Raw genomic sequence first — 26,068 nt, forward strand, 5'->3', positions numbered from 1 at the left:
TTCTTTGCTCTAGTCTTGCAACTTTCTATAAATGTTACATAATTCAAAATAAAAAGTTAAAAAATGAGACTGTTCAAAATTAATTCAGTGAGTGTTGTTGAAATAAGGCCCAAAGAAGACAATATCATTGATGCACTAATTTCACAGGTGTTCCATCGTCAACACTTGGACCTGGGAAACTAATTTTGTACAAGCAGGAACCATGGATACTGAACAAATTAGCTGATGGGAACATGTCTGTACTTGTAGGTTGTCATTATTTACAGGGTTTCCCTAATAAAAATCATTAAAACATTTAAGCTACAGCCACTGGACTGAAAAATGGAAAAACTGACTTTGTAGTTGACTTGCAGAATGAGTTTAGTTAAAATTTTTAATTGTATTTTTCCTCATTGATAAAATTCAGATACCAACACTTGAGACCACAGTAGGCATGAAATACGTTTTCAATGACTGAATACTGTGTTCTTATTGAACTATGCTAGCCTGGGTTCCCTCCAAAATAGAACGTGAAGTAAGGGCTTAGATGCAGGTAGATTATTTTGGGACATGTTTGCAAGGAACAGTAGGGAGGGACTGGGAAGAGGGTAACAGGAAAGAATGAAGCCAACCCAACCATGTGTTATTAAGCAGATCACCACTGTGGCATCTGGTACTTGGTCACACAAGGACTCTCTGTGAAGCTGCAAAATGCACCACAAAATCCTCTGCCTGATGAATGTTTGAGGGAATATTCATCCAACCCTCTTCACCCCACAGTGGCCAAGGGTTGCCCGCATGATGTGAATGAAGCCCTGCGACAGAAGTCAGAGATGTGCCGTATCGCCGAGGTTAGTTACACTGTGCACAGCTGATCACCACAGCAATGACTGGAGGTAAAGTGTGGGCCAAGGAAAAGGTGAAGGGTGTCACAAGACAAGAGTGGTCTAGGACTGCCAACATCATGAGCCTGTATGTGCACATGAAGTGATTTGACACAAGATTGAAAATACAAAATACGGCAAAAATTGTATTAAATTTATTTTTGTAAAATTTGTCCATCATACATTCTTATGATAATAATTAATTATCCAGTTTTTATTACATGCCAAACACTGTACAAAACATCATTATTGTTACTTCGTTTAATTCTCAAAACAACCTTGGGAGGTAGCCATATCTCAATGGTTCTCAATCCGGGATGATTTGCCCTCCAGGAAACATTTGGCAGGGTCTAGAGACATTTTTGATTCTCACAATTAGAGGAGGCACTGCTGGCATGGAGTGTGTACAGGGCAAGGATACTGGTAAACATCCTGTAATACACTGGACAGCTCCTCACAATGCAAATTACCTGGTCCAAAAGGTGGATAGCACTGTGCTTGAGAAATCCGGGCATATCTTATTCTCATTTTATAGTTGAAAAAACTGAGGCCAAAGGAGATAAAGTACATCTTCTTGGGCCAGAAAGCTAGTAAGTGATGGAGGTGGGTTGTCAACTCCAGTCCGTCCAACTCTACAGCCCCCGTATACTCAGAACCATGCTCTACTGCCTCCCTAATACAGGGAATATGTAAGTGCCCTTAAAAATCCTATGTGGAGAGCACAGTGTGACTGATTAGCGTGTCATTAAAATAATCATAATAGTGAATTTCAAAATGCAGGTAAGAACTAAAAATAATTGATACTTCTGGTTTTATAATGAGCCAGTATTTGGAAAAGTGAAAGGCTTTAATTATTTAAAGTCACTTACATACATTCTCAACCTTTCAGTCACTCTGCAGCACTGTCTCCTCAAAGCAACTCAAATTTACCAGGAGGTGTACATTTGGAAAATATGGGGATAAAGTTATTCTCCTACTCAGAAACAAAGCACAGATTTTCAAAAGTAGCTTTCTTTTCTAGAGTCTGTTTTCCATCTGCCCCTTCTTTTTAATATAGCAGTTTATGATCACCCCCACTTTCTGCTCTTACAGCTCTGCCACACAGGCTATAACACCAAGTTTCTTAAGCTTCAATTTCCTCATCTATAAAGTGGGGACAAAAATGTTTGTCCTAGAGCCAGGCATACTGTAGATATTTAATAAACATTAGATATTATATGTATTCAATTTTAGGGCCTAAATACAGGAAGTTGAATGAATCATACTCTTCAGTTCCTTGTACATGATTCTCATGGGTCTGGGCAAGTTTTACACTGTCTTACGTTTTGCTTTCTCTTTTGTTTCCCCCATTGCCACTCCTATTCTTCTTCCTTCTATTGGTACTCAATTTATTGTCTGTTGTATATCCTTGAATATATATGTTTACTTGAAAAAAATTAGTCCATACCCAGATACATGTATTGTAGCTCTCAATTTCTTATTGTTTTTTCTTCATTCAACACATTGTGTAGAGAACCTATTCATGTTGCTGAATGTACCTCTAGGTCGTTGTTTGTGACTGTTGGCCTAGCATTCCCCTCTATGCATCAACCACATTTACCCACTTATTGCCCCTTCTTCTGGGCCTCAAATTACGCTCACGAACTGTCTGTGCTGTGCCTTTATAACCTCAGCACAAACTTTTTGATACACCACAATAGTATTAATAAAGTTCTGTACATATTTATGATTAAAATCATCTTTGAAAACTAGGAATAGAGGGGAGCTTCCTTAAAATGACAAACACTATAAACCAGATATTTACAGCAAACATCAAAGCAGAGATAGTTCCTTTAAAATCAGGACGAAGACAAGAATGCCAGGTATCACAGTAACTTTCAACATTGTAGAAGAAAACTTGGCCAACGTGATTTAAAAAAAGAAATAAGAAGAGATGAGATAAAATCGTTATTATTTGTAGATGATCTGATCACCTGCATTCAAACTCAATGAAATCAAAAGACAAACTATAAGATCTAAGGAATTCAACAAGCTTGATAAACAACATCAACTTTCAAAAATTAACATAATGTGTGTATACAAATAACTAATGAGAAAACATAATGAAAATAAGGTACAGTCCACAGTAATAACAAAAACTAAAATTTCTGGAAACTACACAACACAAAAGACTTTTATAGAAAAAAATTTAAATGCTAGTGGAGGACATAAAGAGAGACTGAATAAATGGAGAAATCTAGCATTGTAAGGATGACAGTTCTTTCCAAATTAATTTATGTATTCCATACAAAGCCAATGAAAAATTGAGCAGGAATTTTAGAGATGCTTGACAATCTTATTTTAAAATTAATATGGAAGAATACAGTTTGTGAATGAATAATTGAAAAAAATCAAAGAGTAAAGACTTGCTCCACCAGATTTTATGAATACTATAAAAAAAATAATAAAAAGTGGTAAAAGTACTGGTGCAGAGCAGATATATATAAGCAGAATGGAAATGTAAAAGGCACAGACCAGATATAGGTATATATGGGAATTTTGCTGGAGGTAGGTCCACCAACCATTACAGAAAGCATACATTGTTTAATAGATGATGTTAGGGGAAAACAGCTCACTATATTGCAATAAAGTTAGATCCCTCCTCACATCATATGTATATGATTGTGTGTGTGTGTGTGTGTATGTGTGTGTGTGTGTTCCTGAAGGATACAAGACAATGCTATATATGTCCTTGTAGACTTAGGGCTGGAAAAATTTTCTTACAAATAGACACAAAATACACAAACCATACAATTAAAGATTGGTATATTTAATTATATCACATTTAAGGATTTTGGTTAGGTAAAGGACTTCATAGTCAAAATGAACAAATGATAGACTGGGAGTAGATATTTGTAATGTTAACCAAAAAAAGGATAAAATTTCTTCCAAATCAAAATGGAATACACGAGAAGCCCAGTTTCATACATACAAACAGGTGTGTATGTTAAAAAAACAATTCACAGAATGGAAAGCTCTAGCTATCCCATACATGAAAAAAAGGTGTTTACCCACACTAGCAAGCAGAAAATCCAAACTGGAAAAAGTAACAGTGTGTGCAACCTTACACATAAGGAGGGCGAAAACTAGCAAGTTGGATAAGGCCAAATTGGGAGTGGGCAAAGAAAAGGGAAAGAAAGGGATGGCAGGAAGGGGAGGCCTGGGACTCCCGCCCACGCTGCACTGGGACTCTGCACTGCTTTTCCCCTCCACGCGCTTTCCCGCCCACGCTGCCCCACCCCACGGTGCGCTCCTCCCTGCCCTCCACGTCGTAACCCCGCGGGCGGTGCGTGCTTCCTCCACCCACGCAGAGTGCTCGAGGCGCTTCCAGAGCGGGAGCCACAGACCCTCCACTGCCTGTGGTTACAGCTGCGCCATTTGGATGCCAATGAGAAGATACCCTAATTGAGACTTTGCTGCCTTGGAAGTCGCTCTGGGCTCATCGGAAACATGAGTGGACGCGCCCGCGTTAGGGCTCGAGGCATCAACCGCAGCCCCAAGCCCACGGAGGTGGGAAGCCCCCAGGCCTGCCCCACGGTGCGTGCAGTGCTTAGCTGGCATTCTCTTGCTCTCTCATATGTCGCCTTCCTGGACTTGCCCTCATTTCCTCTCTCCTAGGAAGCAGTGGGGTTGGTTATCTTCTCTCTCAAATTTGAGTCTTCCCAGGGCTTCTCATATTTTTTTTCAGTTGGGCTCTTATCTGAGAAAGGCGTTAATGTGGACATTTTGGTAAGCGATGAGAACTAAAAATTAGAGGCAAGCATGCTGTCCTTTTCTACTTACTGAATTTTAATTACTTGATTTATGTTTAAGTCTCTTGGTAAAAATCGTGCCATCAGCAGTAGCGTTATATGGCATATAATCTAATATGATTCCTCTTGTTAATTCATATATAAAAGTAAGTAATCTCAGACACAGATGTGGTTTTGATTCAACCACTGTTTCTTGATCAACTACTGTGAGTGTGGCTCCTTGCTAGACTTAAGCAACTAGAACGAACTGACCAGCAAATCAGTGACCTTTGAGTGATACTACTACATACCCTTAGTATTTGGAGTAATCTTTTGAATTGTATTCAAGTGAGTAGTCTGGTCATTATGCTTTTACTATCATGAAAAGGACTTCTCTTGCCTTCACACATTTTTTTAGCAGGCCAAGATATATTTCTTCTTGAACAAAGAGCGTAGTTATGATCAACAAGAAAATATTTTTAAAAATAGAAAATACTAACGGTTGGGAGTAGGGGTGGGGAGGCGGAATTGGGTATGAGGGGGATAGATGGTGATGAAGGCACGTGGTGCAGTGTACAGATGATGCATTATGGAGTTGTACACCTGAAACCTATATAATATCATTCACCAATGTCACCCCAATCAATCCACTAAAAAAGAAAAAAAAGAGAATATTAATGGTTCCCTTCACCTATTTTATGAACTCATTTGGAAAACTTTATTTAGGAAAGTCATCTGACTGGTGACCCAGATGCTCTGGGCTCAGTTTATTTTCTTGCTACCAGCGTGTTCACATTGGAGGCCCATGTTCTGTGGGCCATAGAAGCATGAGGTTGTGCTCCTCTGGACCACATTCCTTCTGGTGACCTGGCTGACTCAAGGGTCTCATCGCTGCCTCTTTACACCTCCAGGCTCTAACGGCTGTATCTGGCTCCCAGTTGATACTAAAATCAAAGTTTTATGAATGGACAGTGCTATAGCTCATCCTTATCCTTTTTTCTAGGATGGGCAATTTCTTATCAGCTCTCAGTATGACCTGTTAACATTAGCTCATGGCAGCCTAATGACTTAGGGCATGATATGGTTTTTATTTTGCAATAACCTTTTGGTTTATGTATTAACATTCAAATTGGACCAAAAAAAATTTTTTTTTGCCCATTTTAGCCTATATCTGCTGCTCTTAGTGACAATGAAGCATCGTCCAGCAATAACTTCATGGGAACAAGCAGGACTTCACAGCAATGTAAGTGCAGTAGTCTGTTGCATTCAGTTCTGTTCCGCTGGGACGGAATAGGAATAGGAGTCCACTGTGCCTTACAACAGCAGGGTCCCTTCTAGAGCATCACATTTACCTTTTCTTGTAGGATCCCCTGTGTTTGTTGTGTTTCTTTGGGACTCCCAAACATAGAGTCTGCTGCTGAATTTGCTGACAGCGCTTGGCATTTGGGAATCCACAGATAATAGGAAGCTAATTTTCAGATTCTTTCTCTCCACTGAATAATTTTGAAAAAATATTTAAGAATTCTTTGATATGTAAATGTCAGTGCCATCAGTTTGAATAGGGATAGTAGAAACTTGGAGTGACTGTTGCCACTGCTCTCCTCTTCCTTCCCCACTCATGGTAGACATCACCATTTGATGGTAGCTCTCTTCCATGCAAACCCAGATTTACCCTCAGGATACTTGTCAACATGCTACTCCAAGTCGTCACTATCACACTGTGTGAATGGGCATGCTCAAAGCACTAATTTGCTAGGGTTACCGTGACAAAGCGCCACAAACTGGAAGGGTTAAACAATAGAAATGTACTGCCTAATAATTCTGAAGGTCCATAATGCTGGAAGTCCAAGATCAAGGTTTCTTCAGGGTTGATTTCTTCTGAGGCCTCTCTCCTTGGCCTAGATGACTGGCTGTCTTCCTCCTGTGTTTTCACATCATCTCCTCTCTGTACTTGCCTGTACCCTAATCTCTTCTTGTAAGGACACTAGTCATAATGGATTAGGGCCCATCCCGATGATGTCCTTTTAATTTAACTACCTCTTTAAAGACTGTGTCTCCAAGTACAGTTGCATTCTGAGATATTAGGGGTTAGGACTTCGACATAGGAATTTTGAGGATGTGCATTTCAGCCCACAACTACTGCTGAAATCTATTAATCATGTCCCTTGCTCTGACCATGAAGTTACCTTCAAGTGATTAATTGCTAATAACCATGGAATCTCCAAGTGTTTGGGTTCTTCTAGACTCTTAGGATCATCAGGCCTTCCACTCATCTTATGCCTCGCTCTCTTGTGCTCTGCTGGGGTTTTTCTAGCCCTGCTCAAGTACCCCTTGTGATCTGAACTCACAGAAGACCTGCTCTCAGGCAATGCTACTGCCACCATTCAAACCTTATCCCAACTTCTCCTTGGGACTTTATTTCCATGTCTGTTACACATTCTTGTCACTAGCAAATGATGGAAACCCTTCATCTGTTGAGGGTAGATTGAATTTTTATTTATTTTTAAAAATTTTGGTAAAATATACATAACACAAAATTTACCATTTTAACCATTTTTAATAATGTAGTCCAGTGGCAACCATCACCGCCATCCATCTCTAGACTTTTTTCATCCTTCGAAATTGACACTCTGTCCTCACTAAACAGTAGCTCCCCATTCCCCTTCCTGTCACCCCCTGGCAACTAATATTCTATGGATGATTGAATTTTTAGAAACCATCCAACATCTTTTGAAACCATGAGTGGTGATGACAGGGATAATCTAGTGAGAATAATTTTTTAAAATTAAGTAAATTTTGTGATTTTTCCTGGGAGATGCAGACTTCACTGAGAAGGGCATGGACAGCAGTTTTGAGCAAAAGTAATGGTGCCATTTGAGGTAATTGCATTCAGTGACTCTATCAAAGGTCAGTGGTCAAATCAGAGTTCTAGCAATTTGTCATACTATGAGCCGTATCACTTTGCTGTAGTGTTCTGTATTTTATATTTGCATGTTGTCTTCAGAGAGCCAAAGTTGTATCTAAAAATCAACATCTCTCAGACTCATAGATAGAGAACAGGCTGACAGCTAAGGTGGGCTGAGGGTAGAGGGTGGAGGGAATGAACAAAGAGGAAAAAGGACTCATGGACGTGCGTTAACAGGGTGGTGACCGTGGGGGGAGGGGGGTAAGGGGACTAAATGGTAATGAAAAATACAATAAAAAATAAAACTCAACATCTCTTTGTACTCCTTTTAATAGAAAATAGTCATTGGATTTTAATTTAATATTTTTTAGAACCTAACTGTGAGGGCTATGCCCCCAGGTGATGTTGACTTTCATTCTCAAGGGAATGATCTAGTGTAAAAACTGATGACATTGTTCGGGGCGTTTCCCTGCTTGTGATTGGTGTGGACACTCTTGGTCTTCTGGGTGTTACACAGGAGCTGAAGGAGGGAGAGCTACTCTCCATAAGTGTCTATGGAGTGGGACATAGGAGACAGAGCTTCCTCTTGGCCAAGAGGAGAATCAGACCAGACCAAAATATTATGAGAGGACTAACTCAAGGTCTGTTATTCCTAACAAAACACGTATTCTCCACAATTTTTAACTTTTACACTGAAGACTTCTGTATGGTCATGATTGTTTTCAGCAACGTGGGCCAGTGTTATTAAAAACCACAAAAGTCTGAGTTTTGGTTTCAGATGCATTTTGGATGTAGTAGTTGTAAAGAATATCACTAGAATAAAATATGAGCTATTATGGCATTCTCTTCATATTTTAGATAAAAGTGGACTATCTTCGGGTAATGCTGAATGTACCCTCATGGAAAGAGGTGGGAAAATTAGACAGGATTTCATGGATTTGAGTGTCTGTATCAGAGAGAAACTGGCCCATGTGAGAGATCGCAAAACAGGTAACTAGGCTTTATGTAACTTTTCTAATGTCACCAAATCTTGCTTAAGGAATTTTAATTCCTAGATATACAATAAATGTGTTCATATATTGACTTAAAAGATATTTATTGACCATCTTCTCTATTCAAGGTATTTTCTAGATACTAGTTGTTTTAGCCTCCATTCTCTCTTTTATTAATAGAAATAGTAATATTTTCCCCCAAACAACATTTCATTTGTTGAAAAGATTTTATCCTTACCTTTGGAAAGAGCTTAAAAAAGATGTTTTGACTCTTTCCCAACCCTTTTCCTATATAAGAATAATAATGTTGCTTTACGTCAGCTGAAAAATAAAGATATTGCTTATTTCTGGAATTCTTAGCCCAGATTCCAGGCTCAGCCCAGAAATTACACCCAGAATTGTGGGCATATGCATTTTCAGGGAAGTAGGTTTCTTGTTTTCACTGGACTCTCCAAAGGCTTGTGACTCCCTCCCAGACGTTAAGGCTCCCTAATGCAGATCAGTCTTTTTCAAACTTTTAAAAACCATGCAGCAAAATAAGAAATAGATATGTGAGTATTATCCAGCCGTATACAAGTACCTACACAAAACTGAAACAAGTTTTCACATAACAGCGCTTGCCCTAACTGCGTGCAAGGGGCTCTGATCCACTTCTGTTGTGGTCTAGTCCTCTCATGAGACATAGTGGTTTGCCCCAAGTACTTTCATAACTGCAGGGCTAATGGGTCATGATTATGCAAACCACAGTTTGTAAATACTGGTGTAGATGATCTCGAAGGATCTTGCCAGCCCTGACATTCTAGATGACTTCTCTTTGTCCATTCATAGGAGCAGCTAAAATATGTTGCCATTGCCTCTGGATCTGAAAGAACAAAAGAAACTTTTGTTTAATTAAAATAGCACAGTAATTCCTTGCTCCTAACAGATTTATACCACAGGTGGAAACTGAGGGAATACCAAGGCACATATGATATTGTACTTTTTCTTTCTTACCAACTTGGGGGCTTATGTTTCCACTTCCTCCATGAGAAAAACAAAATAGTGCCTATTTGATACAATTCTTTTCTGTAAGACAAACACTGGATGACTCCCTTCAATGAGAGGGGAGAAGTTCCTCATTAGTGCCCTTCTGGATTCTGTCTTGGTGGGAATTTAGACCACCTTGAGCACTGACCAGCTATATCGTGGCCATCTCTGAATTTGTGCTGTAGACTTTGAGGAGGTGAATAAAGCATTTCCTAAGGGATGGAATTCCTGGAAGCACATAAGGGCCCCCTCACTGTCAGGTGCCTGTGGAATAATAGAAGACTAGAAGCCCTGTGTTCACACAGGAGAGATGTGTTAATTCTGCCTCTCCTCCCCACCCTCCCCTCAATCTCTGAGGACCTTCTCTGGGATTGGGAGAGCGGTGTAGCCTCCGATTGAACTGTTTAGGATTTTCAGAAGTATAGTTAACTTGATGATCTGGATTTCCAAGAGGCTGGCGTTGTATTCATGGTAAGAATGGGCCATGTCTAAATAACATGAGGGCAGCATCCTAAAATGTTAGTCCACCTAATTTGAATCTCACATAATCCTAGCTTTGGGAGGAGTCCGAGGGTAGCTGAATTCCGATGCTTCCTTTCTCCCAGGGACCAGAATGTCAGTGTCTGCTCTCATGTTCTCATGAGGCGTGCGTAATCCCTTTGTAATTCCCAAACCTATGTTAATGGGACTCCAAGAGGTTATCAGGCTACAGGTTATTAGAGCTTGTCTTGTGTCACTGAACAGGAATGCTAGCTTTACACCAACAACTATGCACATGCAAATACATTTTTAAATGATGTGGTTGATACTAATGTGGTGTGACTTTTTTGTGGTTGTTAAAAAATGTTCTTTATTTGTTTTTCCTCAGGTTCCAGTGGAATACCTGTGAAACTGGTCACAAATCTCTTTAGTTTAGATTTGCCTCAGGACTGGCAGCTATACCAGTATCATGTGACATATATGCCAGATTTGGAATCTAGAAGCGTGAGAATTGCTTTGCTTTATAGCCATAGGGAACTTTCCAACAGAGCAAAAGCATTTGATGGTACCATCCTTTTTCTCTCACAAAAGCTAGAAGAAAAGGTATAGCATAGTTACTTTTTAATACCTACATACACACATGTGCATATATTTAGGCTCATCTGAGTATATTTAAGAGGTTAGCTGATTTTCATGACAGTTGCAATGAGTGTTCACTCACTCCTTTCCTCTTTCCTATTCTCATGTCGGAGAGCAAAATAACTTCCTAATTAAGCCCTATCAGTGATTGATTTCTTAATTAGGGAACTGATGGTCTGGCATTTTAAAAATTAGAGCTGTAATACAAACACTGTTTTTTCAACCATTTTTTTTTTGTAAAATGTCCTTGAAATAGACATCTTTTTTCAACTTTTCCCAAAATAGATAAGACTTTAAGAAACACCGTTCAGCTTACAGCTTCAGGACTTTAAATTTATTGGGGTTTTTTTGCTCCTGCACAGTTGTGCCCATGTGTTCTAATAGCTCTACATTAATCTCTGGTTCTAAACCTGTCATTTATTTCATGTTTTGTCTCATCATATGAAATATGAGTTATTGATATTAATCTTAAAGATACATTTAATCATGTGACCATTGCATGATTCATATTCCTTTATCCATTTTTAGTCCTGAAACAAAGATATTGGTATTGAAGTTTTTATCATTTGCTTTGTTCTAAAGCAATATTAAAATTACAAGGAAAAAGAGCCTATTTCTGTGTGAAAAATTAAAACAGAGCATTGGATTAAAATTTTATACTTTTTTGCCTTGGAAAACTTAATTCTTTAGTTCAGTGTTTTGAGCAGAGTGGGATCAATAGCATACATTTCTAGCTCCATGTAAATCTTTGTGAATTTCCTCAAGAAATGCATTTCTGAACAACAGCCTTGGGACCTTTATAATTTTATGAGATCCTGAAATTTATGGGAGCTACTTGAGTGTTTATTTCATCTGAATATGAAACTTTAACATTATACCAAATAATTAAATTTAATGGCTTGAAAAATATGGACTTGTAAGTTTAGAAACATTTTTATTTATCTTAGGTTCTTATTGATCATTCAGTATTTTGTCATATGACCAGATGTTGATAGCATGCTAATATGGCCTTTCATGCTTAAATGATATCTCAAATGCACTGTAATCATTTAAAATCATCTTGCTTATAGATACATTTGTAATAACAACTTGGAAATTTAGATATATTAAAATTATTATATACCCCCTCATCCTGAATGATCTAGTTTACTTAATATACCTAAGTGGAGAACTTTTACAGATGTTAGGAATAATATTATTCAATATTATTCATTTAATATTCATTAATATTATTCATTTCTCATTCAAAATAAGCATGTAGTAAGTGCCACACACCTTATTGTTGGAGATGGAATTTAATGAAGAGGCAGGTGAGTAAATAGATGGTAAAAACATGGTCTAACATATCAGGCCTGTTGATTTCATTTCTGAGACACAGGTGATACTGGGTTTAGACAAAAGTGTGTTGTCTTATTCCTTATCCATACATGGCCTGCCACCCAGCGACAGTGGGAAAGAAATAGTAAAAAGAAAGTGTTCTAATGAAGATGTTACTACCTCACCTTATTCTGGTCTTAATATTGACTGAGGCTAACCCCTGCACTCTCATTCATGCACTATGAACCACCTCGTTGGGTACTTATATTAGTTGAAAGAGCTCCTCCCCTAATTCATTCATTGAGCTCCCAAGTAGTGCCATTCCAGAAGTCCTTTTCTGTTGCCTACAGGTCTTCCACTGTCTTTTGGATCCCATCTGTGCATCTGTGGTCACAGTGTAGGTTCCTATCACTAATCACTTCTATATGCCACTCCCGTGCGTTCATTCTATGCTTAGAGCCTACTGTGTGCCTGTAATGCTTCATGTAGTGTTTCACTATGGAGGAAACAAGGATTGATAACAAAAGACTCTTCTTGTCAAAAAATATTCCATTTAGTACTGAAGCTATTTACAGATAAATGCAGTGCAAGGTAGAATGAAATAAATGGCGTAATAACTAGTAGTTTTATTATGCTAACACTTACTGAGCTCTTACTAGGTGTTAGGCACTATGCTTGGTTGCTGTCGAGGTTTGCCCCAGCACATCCCTCTTGGGCTGAGCAGATCTAAACTTTGTGTTGCACCCACCAGGCTACATTTGTTGAGCACTTATTCTGCCAGGCTGTTTAGGTGCATGATCTCATTTAATCCTCTCATCACCCCTGGAGCCTTAGAGAGGTTAAGTATCTTGCCTAAGGTCTACATACAGAGCTTGAGGAGAGGAAAGATCATTCCAGCAGGACACTTGAGAGGGAGTGATAATTTGTTTTGAGGGTAGGATTTGGATCGGTGAAGGAGGGTTGTGGTGGTGGTGCTGTATTCCTAGATGGAAGGGCCAGAAGGAGGAGGAAGGACACAATTTTGGGAAGTGAGGGGCATGTTTTAGAAAATTCTCAAAGCTCAGGGTTGGCCAGGAAGGAATGGAAGTTATGACTCAGAAGGCAGGGAGAACTTTAAGTGTCCTGTTGAGCAACAGGGACTTTGCTCCGTGGGCCACTGAAGCCATCGAGAGGAGTGTCCATGGGAGCTAAGTTAAATAACAGTTCCTCTGACCACATCCTTTTGAATGCTTAACATGAGAAAGTGGGAAAATTATTAATAAAGTGTCACTGGAATTATCGGGGAAGAATGTCCAAAAGGCTTGAAGAAAGGTACAAAGCACTGCTACAGGTAAGGATAAGATCTGTGAATTACCTCACTTAACTTTCACAGCCCTGGACTCACTCCCACTTTAAAGATGGGAGAAAGTCTTAAAGAGTTGATGTAACTTGCTCCGTATCACATGGGCTACAAGGGGCAGAGGAGCAGGGTCTGTCAGTTCCAAACTGAACTTAAGCCCTGTGGTAAATGAATGGTAATGGAACAGCTGAAATAGATTGGAGGCATTGCTAGCGTAGAAGTGCTAAGACTTGCCAACTGATTAGATAGTGGATGGTGGATGGGAAGTGAAAGCTCACTCGAGGCTGACAGCCCAGTCGCTGGATGGTGCAGGGTCCAACAGACCCAGGAAGCAAGCAAGGAGGAGTTGGTGTTTTTGGTGGGGGAGGTGCAGGGAGTGCCAGTGAGATGAGTTTGCTCTTAGATGGCTGTTAGAAATACAGTTCCTGGATAGAGGTCTTAGTGGGGACCATCAGCTGCCCTCCACCCCAACCATTCACCACAACATCCTTCTTTGTTTTAATTCTTTGCCCTGAAATCTCTGTGGCAGTGTGAGAGCCCCTCATTTCTCCTGGCTGCCAGGCTTCTCCCAGATGTCGATGAGCCCTTTCTGCAGCTCTCCACCTCTGATTTCTCTACAATTTTTTCTGAAGCAAGAGATCGTCTCAATGAAATATGTCAGCTCCTGGGAAAGTGCCTGTTTTTGTTTCCATGCAGTGAGCCAATGAGCCATTCCTACCCTACATCCTTTTTTTTTTTTTAAATCCTCACGTAGGGAAGAGGGGGAGAAAGGGAAGGGAAGAGGGAGAGAAACATTGATGTGTGAGAGAGAGAGAAACATCAGTCCATCATCCGTTGGTCACTTCTTGCATGTGCCCCTACTGAGACCAAACCCGAAACCCAGGCATGTGCCCTGACCAGGAATTGAACCCATGACCCTGTGGTTTATGGGATGATGTTCCCACCAACTGAGCCACACCAGCCAGGGCCCTACCCTACATTCTTCGTTCAACCTAAAAGTGGTTAAAACTACACTTTATAGAAAATAAGGGTAAAATACATAAAGGTTTGCTAATGAACTGATCTCTTCTAATTCCTCACCCTTCTGAAAAATCCTTGATTATTGAGTTTAATTGACTGATTTGTTTATTCTTTTATTCTTAAAATCTGTTTGAAGGTCTGTCTGGTGGAAGGAGCTTTAAATTTAGTTGGACAGCTGGTGTAGAAGCCTATTCATGCATTCATTTCATTGTTAGACTATTGTTCTAGATCATAAGAACCCTAGGGATTTCTCTAGACCTCAAAAGTCAGTAAAATTAAATTTCCTATGTGTTTAAAATTCCACCACTTACTTCTCTTTCCCCACATTTACTCCCCCTCTTGTCTGTCCCTTCTCCTTTGCTTTCTTCCTCTCTTTTCTGCTCTTCTCTTTTATGAATAAACTTTTGAGAGGCTGTACTCTGATATCCATGAACCCAGGATGATCAGGATAGGCTTCTGGGCATCCATGAAGCCCCTGAAAGTGGACACATTATGTACATCATTGTGATATATACATATGGGGCATTTTCTTGGAAGAATGTAACTTTTATCATACTCAAAATAATTTGTGACCTCTCTCACCACTCCCCATCCTCACCCCCTAAAAACGTCAAGAACCACTGCTCTGGAATTCTCTTTGGACTAAGTCTTTGAATGCTGAGTCTGGTTTTGATTCTCCACCAAGGAGTTGCAGAGTAAAAGCATGTGCTGCTTTTCTAGAATTGGCAAGATACAGAGACAGTAACGCTTCCAAATGTAATGCGTTGATTACAGTATTATTCACACAGTAACACCTGCAGTTCTGTTTATGTTAATGTGTATTAGATTGTGATGGCTTCATCACATCTGCATTTTGCACATTTGGGGATAATCTGTAAAGTGCACATTAAGCACTTCTTTTCCCAGGTCACAGAATTGTCAAGTGAAACTCGAAGAGGTGAGGCTGTAAAGATGACTATCACTCTGACGCAAGAGCTGCCGGCAAGTTCCCCTGTGTGCATCCAGGTCTTCAGCATCATCTTCAAAAAGTGAGGCGCCTTAAATGTGAATTTAATTTAGGATAATGATGCCTTTCAGCACAGAGCCTGGGTAGTAAGATAATCAACCATTTTGTAGGCAATATGCCAGCAACGATGTCATCCATAGGGCGATTTTCCATGTACTTGTGCAAGGATGTGCAGCACAACGCATCGCAGCCTCTAAACGGCCTTAATCATATTGCCCTTACTATCTGCATTGAGACAAAGAACTCAAGGTTGTGCTGTCTCCGGGGTAGCAGGGAGGGTGCCTTTTTCCTTCTCTTCTTTTCTGTATCCTGAACCCCTTCTCTTAAAAGTTGGGTGTGTCTGGGTTAGTATTGAAACATTTGTTTTTCTCCCAGTTGATTTATTTTAGTGTAAAAAAGGCCATTGCCATCTGCAGTCTGCTCTTACTTGGGGATGGGGCAGAGGGACAGAAGGAAGGTGGTGACTAAACTTTTCAGTGTTCTTCAAACTGATGTGGATCATTTACTTCAAAGTCATCTTAGGGGTTGAGTGGGGCTTGGTAAAATGCAGATTCCCTACCCCGCAGTGGACCCAGTGAACAGAATTTCCCGAGTGGGGTCTGAAAATCCATGTTTTTCGCAAGCTTACCAGGGGACACGTGGGTACACAGAGCATGCAAACCACTGTTTTCTATGCTACTGGTACGGTCCAATAAGATGAGCTGTTCACCTAAGATTCAAGTTCTTTGGTCAACACTGACCTCTGGACAGATATGGATGAGAGTTTTGGGTTTTGCTGAGTAGTGTGTATGAAGGAACTTCCCCTACACGTTTTTGTCATTCTGGTCAGACTTCTTGGCATTAACTTTAGGTCTTGCCCGGGCTTCGGTTCAGTGCTGTGTCACGCTCTTCAGAAGCCAGTCTTACATGTGCCGTCCTGAGAGGGGGCCGTTTTAAGTCAGCTAACGTTGTGAAGGTGCATTTCTATTAGAAAGCTCTTTCACTTGTATTTCATCTTATTTGAACCTCACTTGAGTGCCCTGAAGCAGATGCTATTACAATTCACATTTCCAAATGAGGGGGCTGAGGCTCAGTGACATTCGGAGCCAAAAGTCACACAGTTGGGGCCCCTGTTTTTTGTCTCGAAACTCCTGCAGGCACTGGGAAGCCTCAGGTCAGTGAGTGCCCCATTCCAAAGCTGACCAGGATTAGTTGCTTAAGAGGCACCCATGCTTTTTGGTAGCACCCAGACAGCTTGAGCAGCTCCCTTGGAAACATCGCTCCTCATTTCAAAACAGGGAAGAGGCCAGAAGTGCCTTCAGACATGGCTTGCCTCCGTTGATGCTAACCAGAATGTTAAAACCACAGCTGTAATCGGTTAAGTGACTGCGTACTTATCATTGCAGTTAAACCCAGGAAGATAAAAATTTCAGTGGTGTCATTCTCAAATATGAAGAAACGATCGTTCTGTTATTACACTCAGATGTGTATTTAGTATCTGAACTTTCCTGTGCTATAAGAGTGAGAGTTCTGTACTTTCTACATATTTTTATCATTATGTTTAGGGTGGGTACAAACTTAGAATTACACTGTTATTCACTGATGTTTACCAAAGAGTAAAAAATACATATATATACTTGCAGGATCTTAAAGAAGTTGTCCATGTACCAAATTGGACGGAACTTCTATAAGCCTTCTGAGCCCATGGAAATTCCCCAGCACAAGTAGGTTTATTTATATTTTCTGTTACTCTGAAATAGTAATAATGTGAGTATCATAAGTTATGATGCAATATTATACTATTGGGCCTCCTATGAGGGTACATGGCAGGAAAAATAAATGGATTTGTTTTTAATTTTCAAGATTTTTATAGAACAGTGTTGAAGTGAAGCTAGCAGCCAGTTTTCTTATATTAGTGTGGTAGATCATTATCATAAATCCTAGAAGGAATTCAGAAACTGAATTTTCCATGTCTGATAATAATGAACGCAGAATAAGCTATATTATGTTATACTACATAGTTGGTGCTGTTTTCTATTTTTTTAATAAACTTCTTTAAACTTATTTTTAGACAGAGGGGAGGAGAGGAAGAAAGGGAGAGAAACATCAATGTGTGGTTGCCTCTCGCGTGCCCCCTACTGGGGACCTGACCCACAGCCCAGGCATGTGCCCTGACTGGGAATCGAACCAGCGACCCTTTGGTTTGCAGGCTGGGGCTCAATCCACTGGGCCACAGTAGCCAGGGCTGGTGCTCTGTTTTCTTGTTGACAGGAAGTTAGCACAGCCCAGTTGGTTGACATGAAATTAGTGGGTAAGCAGAGGTCAGACAAACAAGCCAACTATAAACTCCTAGGGAAGTTTAGGAGTTTACTCCTAGGGAGAGCTGTTAGGAACACATGCAGAATTTTTACCCTAAACTGGGAAGCAGATGCTGCAGAGAAAGTGCTGGGCTAAGTCTTCAACTAGTTGTAACTCAGCTCTCCAAGTATATGGCCAAGCTAAAGACAGAAGCTACCAGCAGCCCAGAGGCAGATGTATAAGGAAAGGGAGAAATGCATAAAGATAGTGTTACTGAACAGCAGCTGGATTCTGCTGCCTGCCAAAGTCTTTTAGGCAAAAATCCCGGAGGCAAAAGTTTGGTGATAAAGAAAAGGAGTCTTTACTCAAAAGCAGCTACTTAAGCCTATCAATTAAAGCTAACCTCTCAACACCTGAGTTCTACCTTTTCCCCTGTTATTAGTTATCTTGTTTCTATAGGGTTAGTTTACAAACTAAGAACAACATAATATACAATTTTGGAAGGATGGCAGGCTTCTGCCTCAGAGCTCATCCCTTCTAGAACACCCAAAGAATAAAACTGCCACCCCCTGCCAGGCCAGCCTGGTCCTAGGCTGTGCCCAGAGTTCCTTCCCATGCAAAATACTGTCCTTTGGGAAATGCACGCAGCTGCAGCACAGTCACCCAGGCATCCTGATCACCCAGGCATCCTCGAGGAATAAAGGCCTGAGAACCCGAGCCAGAGACAGCTCAGAAGAGAGAGTGCGCTCTTCTTTTTATTTCCATTGGCTCTGGAGACATTCAGCTTCTCAGCCAGTCCCATCCTAGACTGCCCACAATTGGCTTGGCAAACTCCTCCTACGGCCCCTCCCTACTTCTCCCCAGTGATCTGAGTTATTTTAATCAGATCTCTCCATATCAATTAATGATGAGGGCAGGGTATTCGGACTTCCGCAGGTGGAAGAAAAATTGGGGCTTTCCATGTGTTAGTTCAGTCTGTCAGAGTGATCTATGTAAAGCATGCTATTCATCACTTATCTTTCCATATGGATTAGAAATCCTCACAGGTCCTGAGCTGGAGTGGATGAAGGCTGGCTTAGTATCACAGTGAACAGAGTACACAAAATATAAACTGAAATGATTTTTAAAAAATTGTCTATTCTTTCGTGCCACTTTGGTCACTTTTTCTTGTTTAAGGCTCCAGTCTTTAATATTTGTAAATGTGAAAAGGAGCTGTAGCCTCTGCTACAGTTTCTTTTGTATGTCTGTACATGATACCATTTCAGTTATTTCTTTGTCTCATTGCTAAGTCTCTCCACTGTCTTCGCCACGGAGTCAGTGTGCTTTCCTGCACACGGATGTCTTCATGCTGTGGCTCTCCGTAAATGTATCTGCCCTTCAGCGGTGGTTCTCAGCTGGGGAGTTTTCTCCTCCAGGGGGCATCTGGCAATGTCTATAGACATTTTGGGTTGTTACAGCTCGGGGCTGCGAGTGGCATCCAGCAGGTAGAGTCCAGGATACGCTGAACATCCTGCAACGTGCGGAACACCCCCTAACCAAAAAATCATCCATAGGATCTCACCTAGAAGCGGAACCTAACCAACAATACAAAGATGCAAGGAAAATAAGACCAGCAACACTGAAGGGAAAAGAAACCAGCAGAGACAAGAGGGAAGGGGGCAGCGGGGAAAAGGAAGGGAAGGGGCAAGTCAAGGAACATATAGCAAGGACTCATGGAGAAAACCAAAGGGGACGAGCTGAGGGAGGGAAGGAGGGAGGGAGGGGGCAAGGGCAAGCGGTGGGGGGTAGGCAGAGGCAAATGTATTTGAAAAAATAAATTAATTAATTAAAAAAAATCATCCAGTCCAAAATGTTAGTAGTATCAGGATTGAGAAACCTGCTCTGCAGGAATAGATTTTATCTTTAATATATGTTTAAAGACATTCCAGCTGGAAATAGCTAAAGTTTTTAGTTAGCACCTGGAAGAAATTAGATGGAGGAAAAAATTATTTCATAAAAATCTAGAGAAGTGACCATTTAAAAATGTTCAGTGTGGTGGCTGCAGGCGTAGGGGAGTAGGTGGAAGCAGAAAAGGTTATAGGGGGATATTGGTAATGGAAAAAATACAATAAAAATTTTAAAAAATAAAAATGTTTATTGTTTTTCTGATGTAACTTAATTTTTAAATTTTTATTTATATTTTTTAAGGTTGTCCCTTTGGCCTGGGTTTGCCATTTCTGTGTCACAGTTTGAAAACAAGCTCCTGTTTAGTGCAGATGTGAGTTATAAAATCCTCCGGAATGAGACTGTTCTGGAATTCATGACTGGTCTCTGCTACCAAACTGGCACGGCTGGCTTTACCCAGATGTGTGAAAAACAGCTGCTTGGGCTCATTGTCCTTACAAGGTAAAAGCCTGCTTTTAAATACACTTTTTCCTAGAGAATGAATTATTTATGGTATTTGGGAACAGGAGTAGCATCGGGGTGTTATGGGACAGAGACCCGCCAGCCGGTCGGTAGTGTGTGGGTTCTTGACTTCATGTAGGAAAGATTTCACACCATGAGCCAGGTGATTGACAGTACGAACGCTGCGGACAGTGAGACAAGGAAGGGCTTAGCACAGAAGCAGCAACAGGAGAGCCCAAGTGGGGCTGCTCTCGCTTCCTAAAAATGTTATAGGAAAGAAGTGAGCCCAGGAGAGGCTGCTTTGACTCACTGGGAAGTCAGAGGAAAGGGGCCTTGGAGACAGGCTCAGGGGGTTAGCCAGGGAGGGGCTGCTGCTGCCCATTGCTCCCCCGGGGGCCTGTGGGTTCAGGCGATGCATGCCTGTGAGTGAAGAAGGTCGGGGAGGCAGGAAGGAAAGAGGCTAGTGTGCTCCCAGAAGGGAGAGGGCACCCTGGGTCCTTTGTTTCGAGGGTTTTTAAAGGCTAGGAGCTTAGGGAAGGTCTTAGTGGATGATCTCAGTAGAATATTCATCAACTTTATGCTGATATGCCAAAGTAAGATTTATTCTCTTAACTTCATCTGTCCTTGGGAGTGCTTGGCAAAAATAGCACTATTTGGATTTCTGCTATGTCCCTGAGTAGGCTGGTTTAAGCTATTTACTCTCTGGTTGGGGAGGAAAAGTATAAATCATTTACTCTTAAGTGTCCTTGGTTAGAGAAGATAGAATGTTGCGATTGACTACATGGCTGGCTGTAAACTGCTTGGCCTTTCAACTGTCTCAGTTTCTCTATTCCACTTGTTCTGGCCTGCTGGCCTGTCTCAAAGGCATTGGCCTGGCCACAGATCTGATCAGGTCACTGTCCTGTTTAGAGGACCTGGCCATTCTCAGTTGTCTAGAGTTCAGACTTTCTTGAATGGCATTCTGGGCTATCCACGATCTGACCTGGTCCTGCCTTATCTCTTGCTCTATGCCACCACCACCCCCAGTAGTTTGTACTTCGCTGCTTCAGTACCTCTGCTTGGATTTGTTAACAGGAGAAACTCCCAGAAACTCAGTTCTCGCCAACGCAGCAAAGAATTAAAGACCAGGGAGTCTATTAGTGTGCAAGCAGGGCTTATGGGGGATACATTCTCACGGAAGAGAACGGGCCTAGCTAAGGTGGGGCTGGGGGGCTTAAAGGCGTAGGTTCAGGGTGAAGCAGGGTAAGGGCGTTGAAGGTAAGGGTGGCCGAAGGCGCGGGAGGCAAGTGCAGGGGTGGTGAGGACCAGGCTGGCAACCACGAGTGCGGCCTGAGGTCAGGTGGCCTGAGGCGGGTGGCCACAGGGCGAAGAGCACCAAGCCCCAGAGTCCTTTGTCCTGAGGACATGTAGTTGGTGGGATGGGGGAGGGTGAAGAAGTTACATATTAATTTGCAGGTAAAGCTGGTGCTAGCTTTCCAGGACGGGGAGTGAATACCCAAATGTATTAATGGGCTTCTTCCTTTAGGCACCGTGGGCTCTTTCCAGACGTTTAGACCTTGGGATGAAAGTATAGTTACAAAGCCCTTCCTTCCCAGATAATGGAAAAGATACATAGAATTTCAAGGACCACTGAGTCAGTGAGCAGGACGTGTATCCCTTCTCTTCCCTGCCTTTGGTTTGCTATCTATCCTACCTAACAGATTCCCTACCCTTAATTCTGCCTTTTGGATTTCTACTTCCACAAAGCCCCGCTCAAACATTACTGCTTTTCTAAAGCCTCCACCTGTCCACTTGGTTGGAATCACTCAGTTTCCTCCCCTGTGTCGCTCCCATAGCATGTTGCCGATAGCTACCACTTCATAGCTGTTTTATTTCATTTAATGACAGTATAGGATAGACCATTAGGCCCATGTCTCATCTTCTTTATGAGTACAAGGTCTTTAAGGCTGAGACCTTTCAAGCCTCTAGGTATGTTTATATATAATTTGCCCCTCATGCACATTGAATTGAATTACACATGGACAGATGAGGTGGTTTCCTGAGTACTGAAAAATTTACCATATACTGTTACTAGTTCACAACACTTAGCTTAGAGGAGCTGCTGGCCTTCTAGTCTGCTTCAGAATCTCCACAGAAAATTGCTTTTCTGGTTTATATAGCACAGAGGTGAGACTGTTTAAATTCCACACTACCTGGGGCAAGAAAGCTGCCTTCTTACCCTATCTTGAGCTTCATGATTGGTTTATTCCACCGCTGTAAAGTCACCTCACAAGCTTCCAAGAGGCCTGGAGGAAGAAACTTGACAAGGGAGCTTCTGTCCTGATGCTCTGGCATAGGAGACATTCTGGCTACACAGCTCTGAAGGGGACAAAGAGTTTAGAGTGGTCTTAGCTGACCTGCTTTGCATTTTGCTGAGGGCCAGCCCTAGATGGGAGATAGAGCAGCACACCAGAATCGTCCCTCTTTTTGTGCTTTTTATCAGAAAAGCTATCTAGGGGCTCAAAAAAAAAAAAAAATCTGTGTGACACCAGAAGCTGATGGGAATGTTTTGAATAGCGGTTTGGCTTTCCAACACTGCAGAATGAGTTCTCTGAAGTCAGAGTGTCTGTCAGTGAGAAGAACAGTTTGTGGTCTAGCAACTTTTCTATCAGTTTTAATGGAACATAGAAGTCTTCCTGTGGGGTGTCCCACCCATTGCTAGCGGGCCGCATGCACCCAGGATGGCTATGAATGCGGCCCAACACAAAACTGTAAATTTACGTAAAACCTTTTTTTTGCTCATCAGTTTTCATTAGTGTTTGTTTATTTCATGTGTGACCCAAGACAACTCTTCTTCTTCCAATGTGGCCTAGAGACACCAAAAGTTTGGACCCTTGCCAGTGTAGACTGAAGAGTTTATTATTACTCTTAGATAAGAACTGAACTTTTTTTTTAAATGACTGTTCTGTGTTACTCTCATAATTTCTGAAATTCTGGAGTGTGATACTTTGAATTAATATTATAGTAAAATTGCTGCATATCCTGTATGATTTGAAAAAAAATTAAAAGTTTCTTGCACACACCAGATACAATAACAAAACCTATCGCATTGATGACATCGCCTGGTCAGTGAAACCCACGGACTTCTTTCAGAAGCGGGATGGCACGGAGATCACGTACGTGGATTACTACAAGCAGGTAGGACTTTGTTCCCTTCTTCCTCATCTCCCGTCCTCTTAGCTCAGAGAAGTCCCCCTGTTTCTCTCCACAGTCCCACAGGTTCCTTAAATTGTCAGGCGGCGTGTGCCTCCACCCTAATTCTCTGATCTGTCCCTTCTCCATCCCTACCATCCTTGGCTTGGCTCAGATTCTCATCTATCTCCTGTTGTCCTTCTTCCTGTAGGCTGAGTAATCTCCCTTAAAAGCATATCTGATAATGTCACTTCCCTGTTTTAATTATTTCCATGGTTCCTTATTTCCAGGAGCCAGATCTAAGTAAGCTCCTGGGCAGTTTCCAAGGCCGTTTATAACGTGACCCCCTTCCGCCTCTTGAGTCTCTTCCTTTACCACCCCTGTTTCCTTTGTATGTTCTGCGGTTACTTCCCTCTGCATTGTCACACATGTTGCTTTCTTTTCCTGGACACCCCTGCGCAGCCAGTCACTAAACACCCTCAATACTTGGCTCAGTTGTCAACTCTTAGGGGAGCCCCATGATATTCTTCCCAGGGTCCCCTTCCCTGCATCAAATTATTATGGGCAGGATGTGAATGGTCTGACTCCCCTTCCGGACTTTATCCAGGGCTAGGACAGTGTCGTGTACATAGTAGATACTCAAACATTTATTGATGGACTCTCCTGCTGTCTCTGAAGTTTGACTCACAATTATCACAGTTACCCCTGCCCCCACCTCCACCTTCAGGGGCTCCTTTTTTTTAACATGCAGCTGTATTCTGGAGAGTCTGAAAAAACTCTCATAGCTGTTTTTAAAAAACAAGAAACACAAAGCAAATGCCCTTCCACACCTTTCTATACCTTAAAGAAAAGCTGTCTCTTTTTTCTCCTTAGCTAATTTCTTTAGAAGGTCATCACATATGTTAGCTCCAAGCACCGCTTCAGTTCCTCCTGAAGTCCGGTGTTTGGTTTGGCTGCTATGGAAATAGATCTTTAAAGGTCAAATTCACTTACTCCTCTTATCATAATGGGCTTTTGATGGCGTATGTCACCAGTGGTCACTTTCAGCTTGATACTTGGGGTACGTCCCTGGTGGTTCTCTGCGAGGTTTCAGATTGTTTTTTCTCAGCCTTCTTTTTTTACTTTTTTGACATCCTCCGTCTCCTAATTTCCCCCAAACCTTAAATGCTATTATTAACCATGGTTCCCTCATGTAGAATCTTTTCTTTGTATTCTGAGACCTTTCAAATGTAGTATCTTTGCCTTGCCCTCTTTTCTATAAGACATACTCTCTCTATTAACAGACCATCTTGGCACGACTATCCCGCAGGCATCTCAGACTAACATAACTCATCCTGAATTCGTTCCCTTTCTCACTTGTTTCTCCTTGGGATTTGCTTCCTTGCTCTGCGTCACCCTTGTCTCCTACTTCCATTGTCACCAAGAGGAATGCTGCCTTTTTTAACCTTGAATTCTCCCTGGAGCCTGTGCTCCTCCCCACCTTACTCAGCACCTCAAAACAGAACCTCTCATGGGTTCCCCCCTGGGACATTTTGGTCACCCCTGTATGGTCTTCCGGCCCCAGCCCTCTGCTCGCTGTGGTCTGTCATCTCACTGCCACCAAGGAGAGCTCTCTGAAACACTGCCCAGAAATGTGGTTCAGAGCACAAGCTCTGGGATAAGGTGGTCCTGGTACGAGCTGTGCAACCTTGGGCAAATCGCTGAACGTGAAGTGCCATCTGTGACAGGGAGTCATTTGCTAGCCTTCATGGTACCGAGAAGACAGTGAGCAAGATAATGCACACACAGGGCATTTAGCCCGGCACTGGCGCATTGTGAGCACTGGGTGAACGGTGGAGACCCTGCCCCCTTTTTCTCAGGCTCCCCTCACCATCTCTAGCGTCGCAGTTTGGCCCCATCTCAGCTGTAGCCTCATCTCACACGGCATTCCCACCATGCACCCCACGCTGCCGTCACCCAGTCCACTTGCTGTCTGTCACTAAATGCTCCTTTGCTTTGCTCACGTTCACTAGACATCTGCATAAAGCCACCCTGTACCCTCCTCCTTCACCACCAGGTAAAGTCCTAGCTTCACAGTCAAATGTCACCTCCTTTTGTGAAGTCCTCTCTGACTCTGCTTCCTGTCACAGTCACAGTAGAGCCCAGCTGTGCTCTAAGCTCTTGTCACACTGCTTCCAGAGCACATCTTCCTTCTAGGACAGGGACGACATTTGGCTAACCCTTGATGTCTGGTGCCTCGTAATGCATCTTGTTTATGAAATGTGCTCTATAGTGTTTGTTTATAAACACAAAGTTTGTTCAATATTTGAGTTTCTTTTCTGGGTGGTTGAATTCGTTTTACTTTGAGCAGATGGATTTTAGGACCTGTGACATCTTGCAAAGGGAATGATTGTAAAATCCCACTCATTTTTTTTGAAGTGAGTTATGTTCACTACATTTATGTTATAATTGAGAAAAAGAAACAAAATTGCCTTTGTCTAGCATGTCTTTCTGTCCAGAAAAGGAACACTAAATTATTATGTAGCCCCCTTTCAGAGTTGAAGACATGTTGATATTGACCTTTATATTTCTCTACTTTATCTTGTCATGAAACATATTTTCAAATGCTAAGAAAATCTGGGCAAGGGAGAAGGTAAAATTTACCTTATGACATAGCTCAGGGGGATGAATTCCTGGCCGTGCTCCAGGTAAATAGAATACTCTCTTCCTGGGACGTGCTTTGTTTGAATTGTTACCCTGGAGTCCTTATACCCCCACATTTCCTTCAAGGTGCTCTTTGGACTCTACCTCCTTCACAAAGCGTTCCCTGATTTAGGAGCCATAAACTGTTTTTACTACCATCACCATTTCTCCCATCCCGCCCCCACCCCACTGTCCC

The 26,068-nt window shown here is 41.7% G+C and overlaps 1 protein-coding gene across 1 annotated transcript in view; it reads left to right on the top strand.

Annotated features, from left to right (window-relative positions):
* Positions 1-4,346: 4,346 nt before the first annotated feature.
* The window catches only part of PIWIL4 (piwi like RNA-mediated gene silencing 4), a 43,108-nt gene continuing 21,386 nt past the window's right edge, over positions 4,347-26,068 (top strand). Inside the window, exons 1-8 of the mRNA XM_054592628.1 lie at positions 4,347-4,439; positions 5,798-5,876; positions 8,397-8,528; positions 10,425-10,639; positions 15,258-15,379; positions 16,980-17,060; positions 19,822-20,019; positions 23,085-23,196. Of these exons, the coding sequence (XP_054448603.1) occupies positions 4,353-4,439; positions 5,798-5,876; positions 8,397-8,528; positions 10,425-10,639; positions 15,258-15,379; positions 16,980-17,060; positions 19,822-20,019; positions 23,085-23,196 (1,026 nt within the window). The 5' untranslated portion in view covers positions 4,347-4,352. The remainder of the gene's footprint in view (positions 4,440-5,797; positions 5,877-8,396; positions 8,529-10,424; positions 10,640-15,257; positions 15,380-16,979; positions 17,061-19,821; positions 20,020-23,084; positions 23,197-26,068) is intronic.

Source organism: Pteronotus mesoamericanus, unplaced genomic scaffold, assembly GCF_021234165.1.
Source record: "Pteronotus mesoamericanus isolate MK-2021 breed Mesoamerican mustached bat unplaced genomic scaffold, CSHL_Meso_final scaffold_36, whole genome shotgun sequence".
Classification (NCBI taxonomy): Eukaryota; Metazoa; Chordata; class Mammalia; order Chiroptera; family Mormoopidae; genus Pteronotus; species Pteronotus mesoamericanus.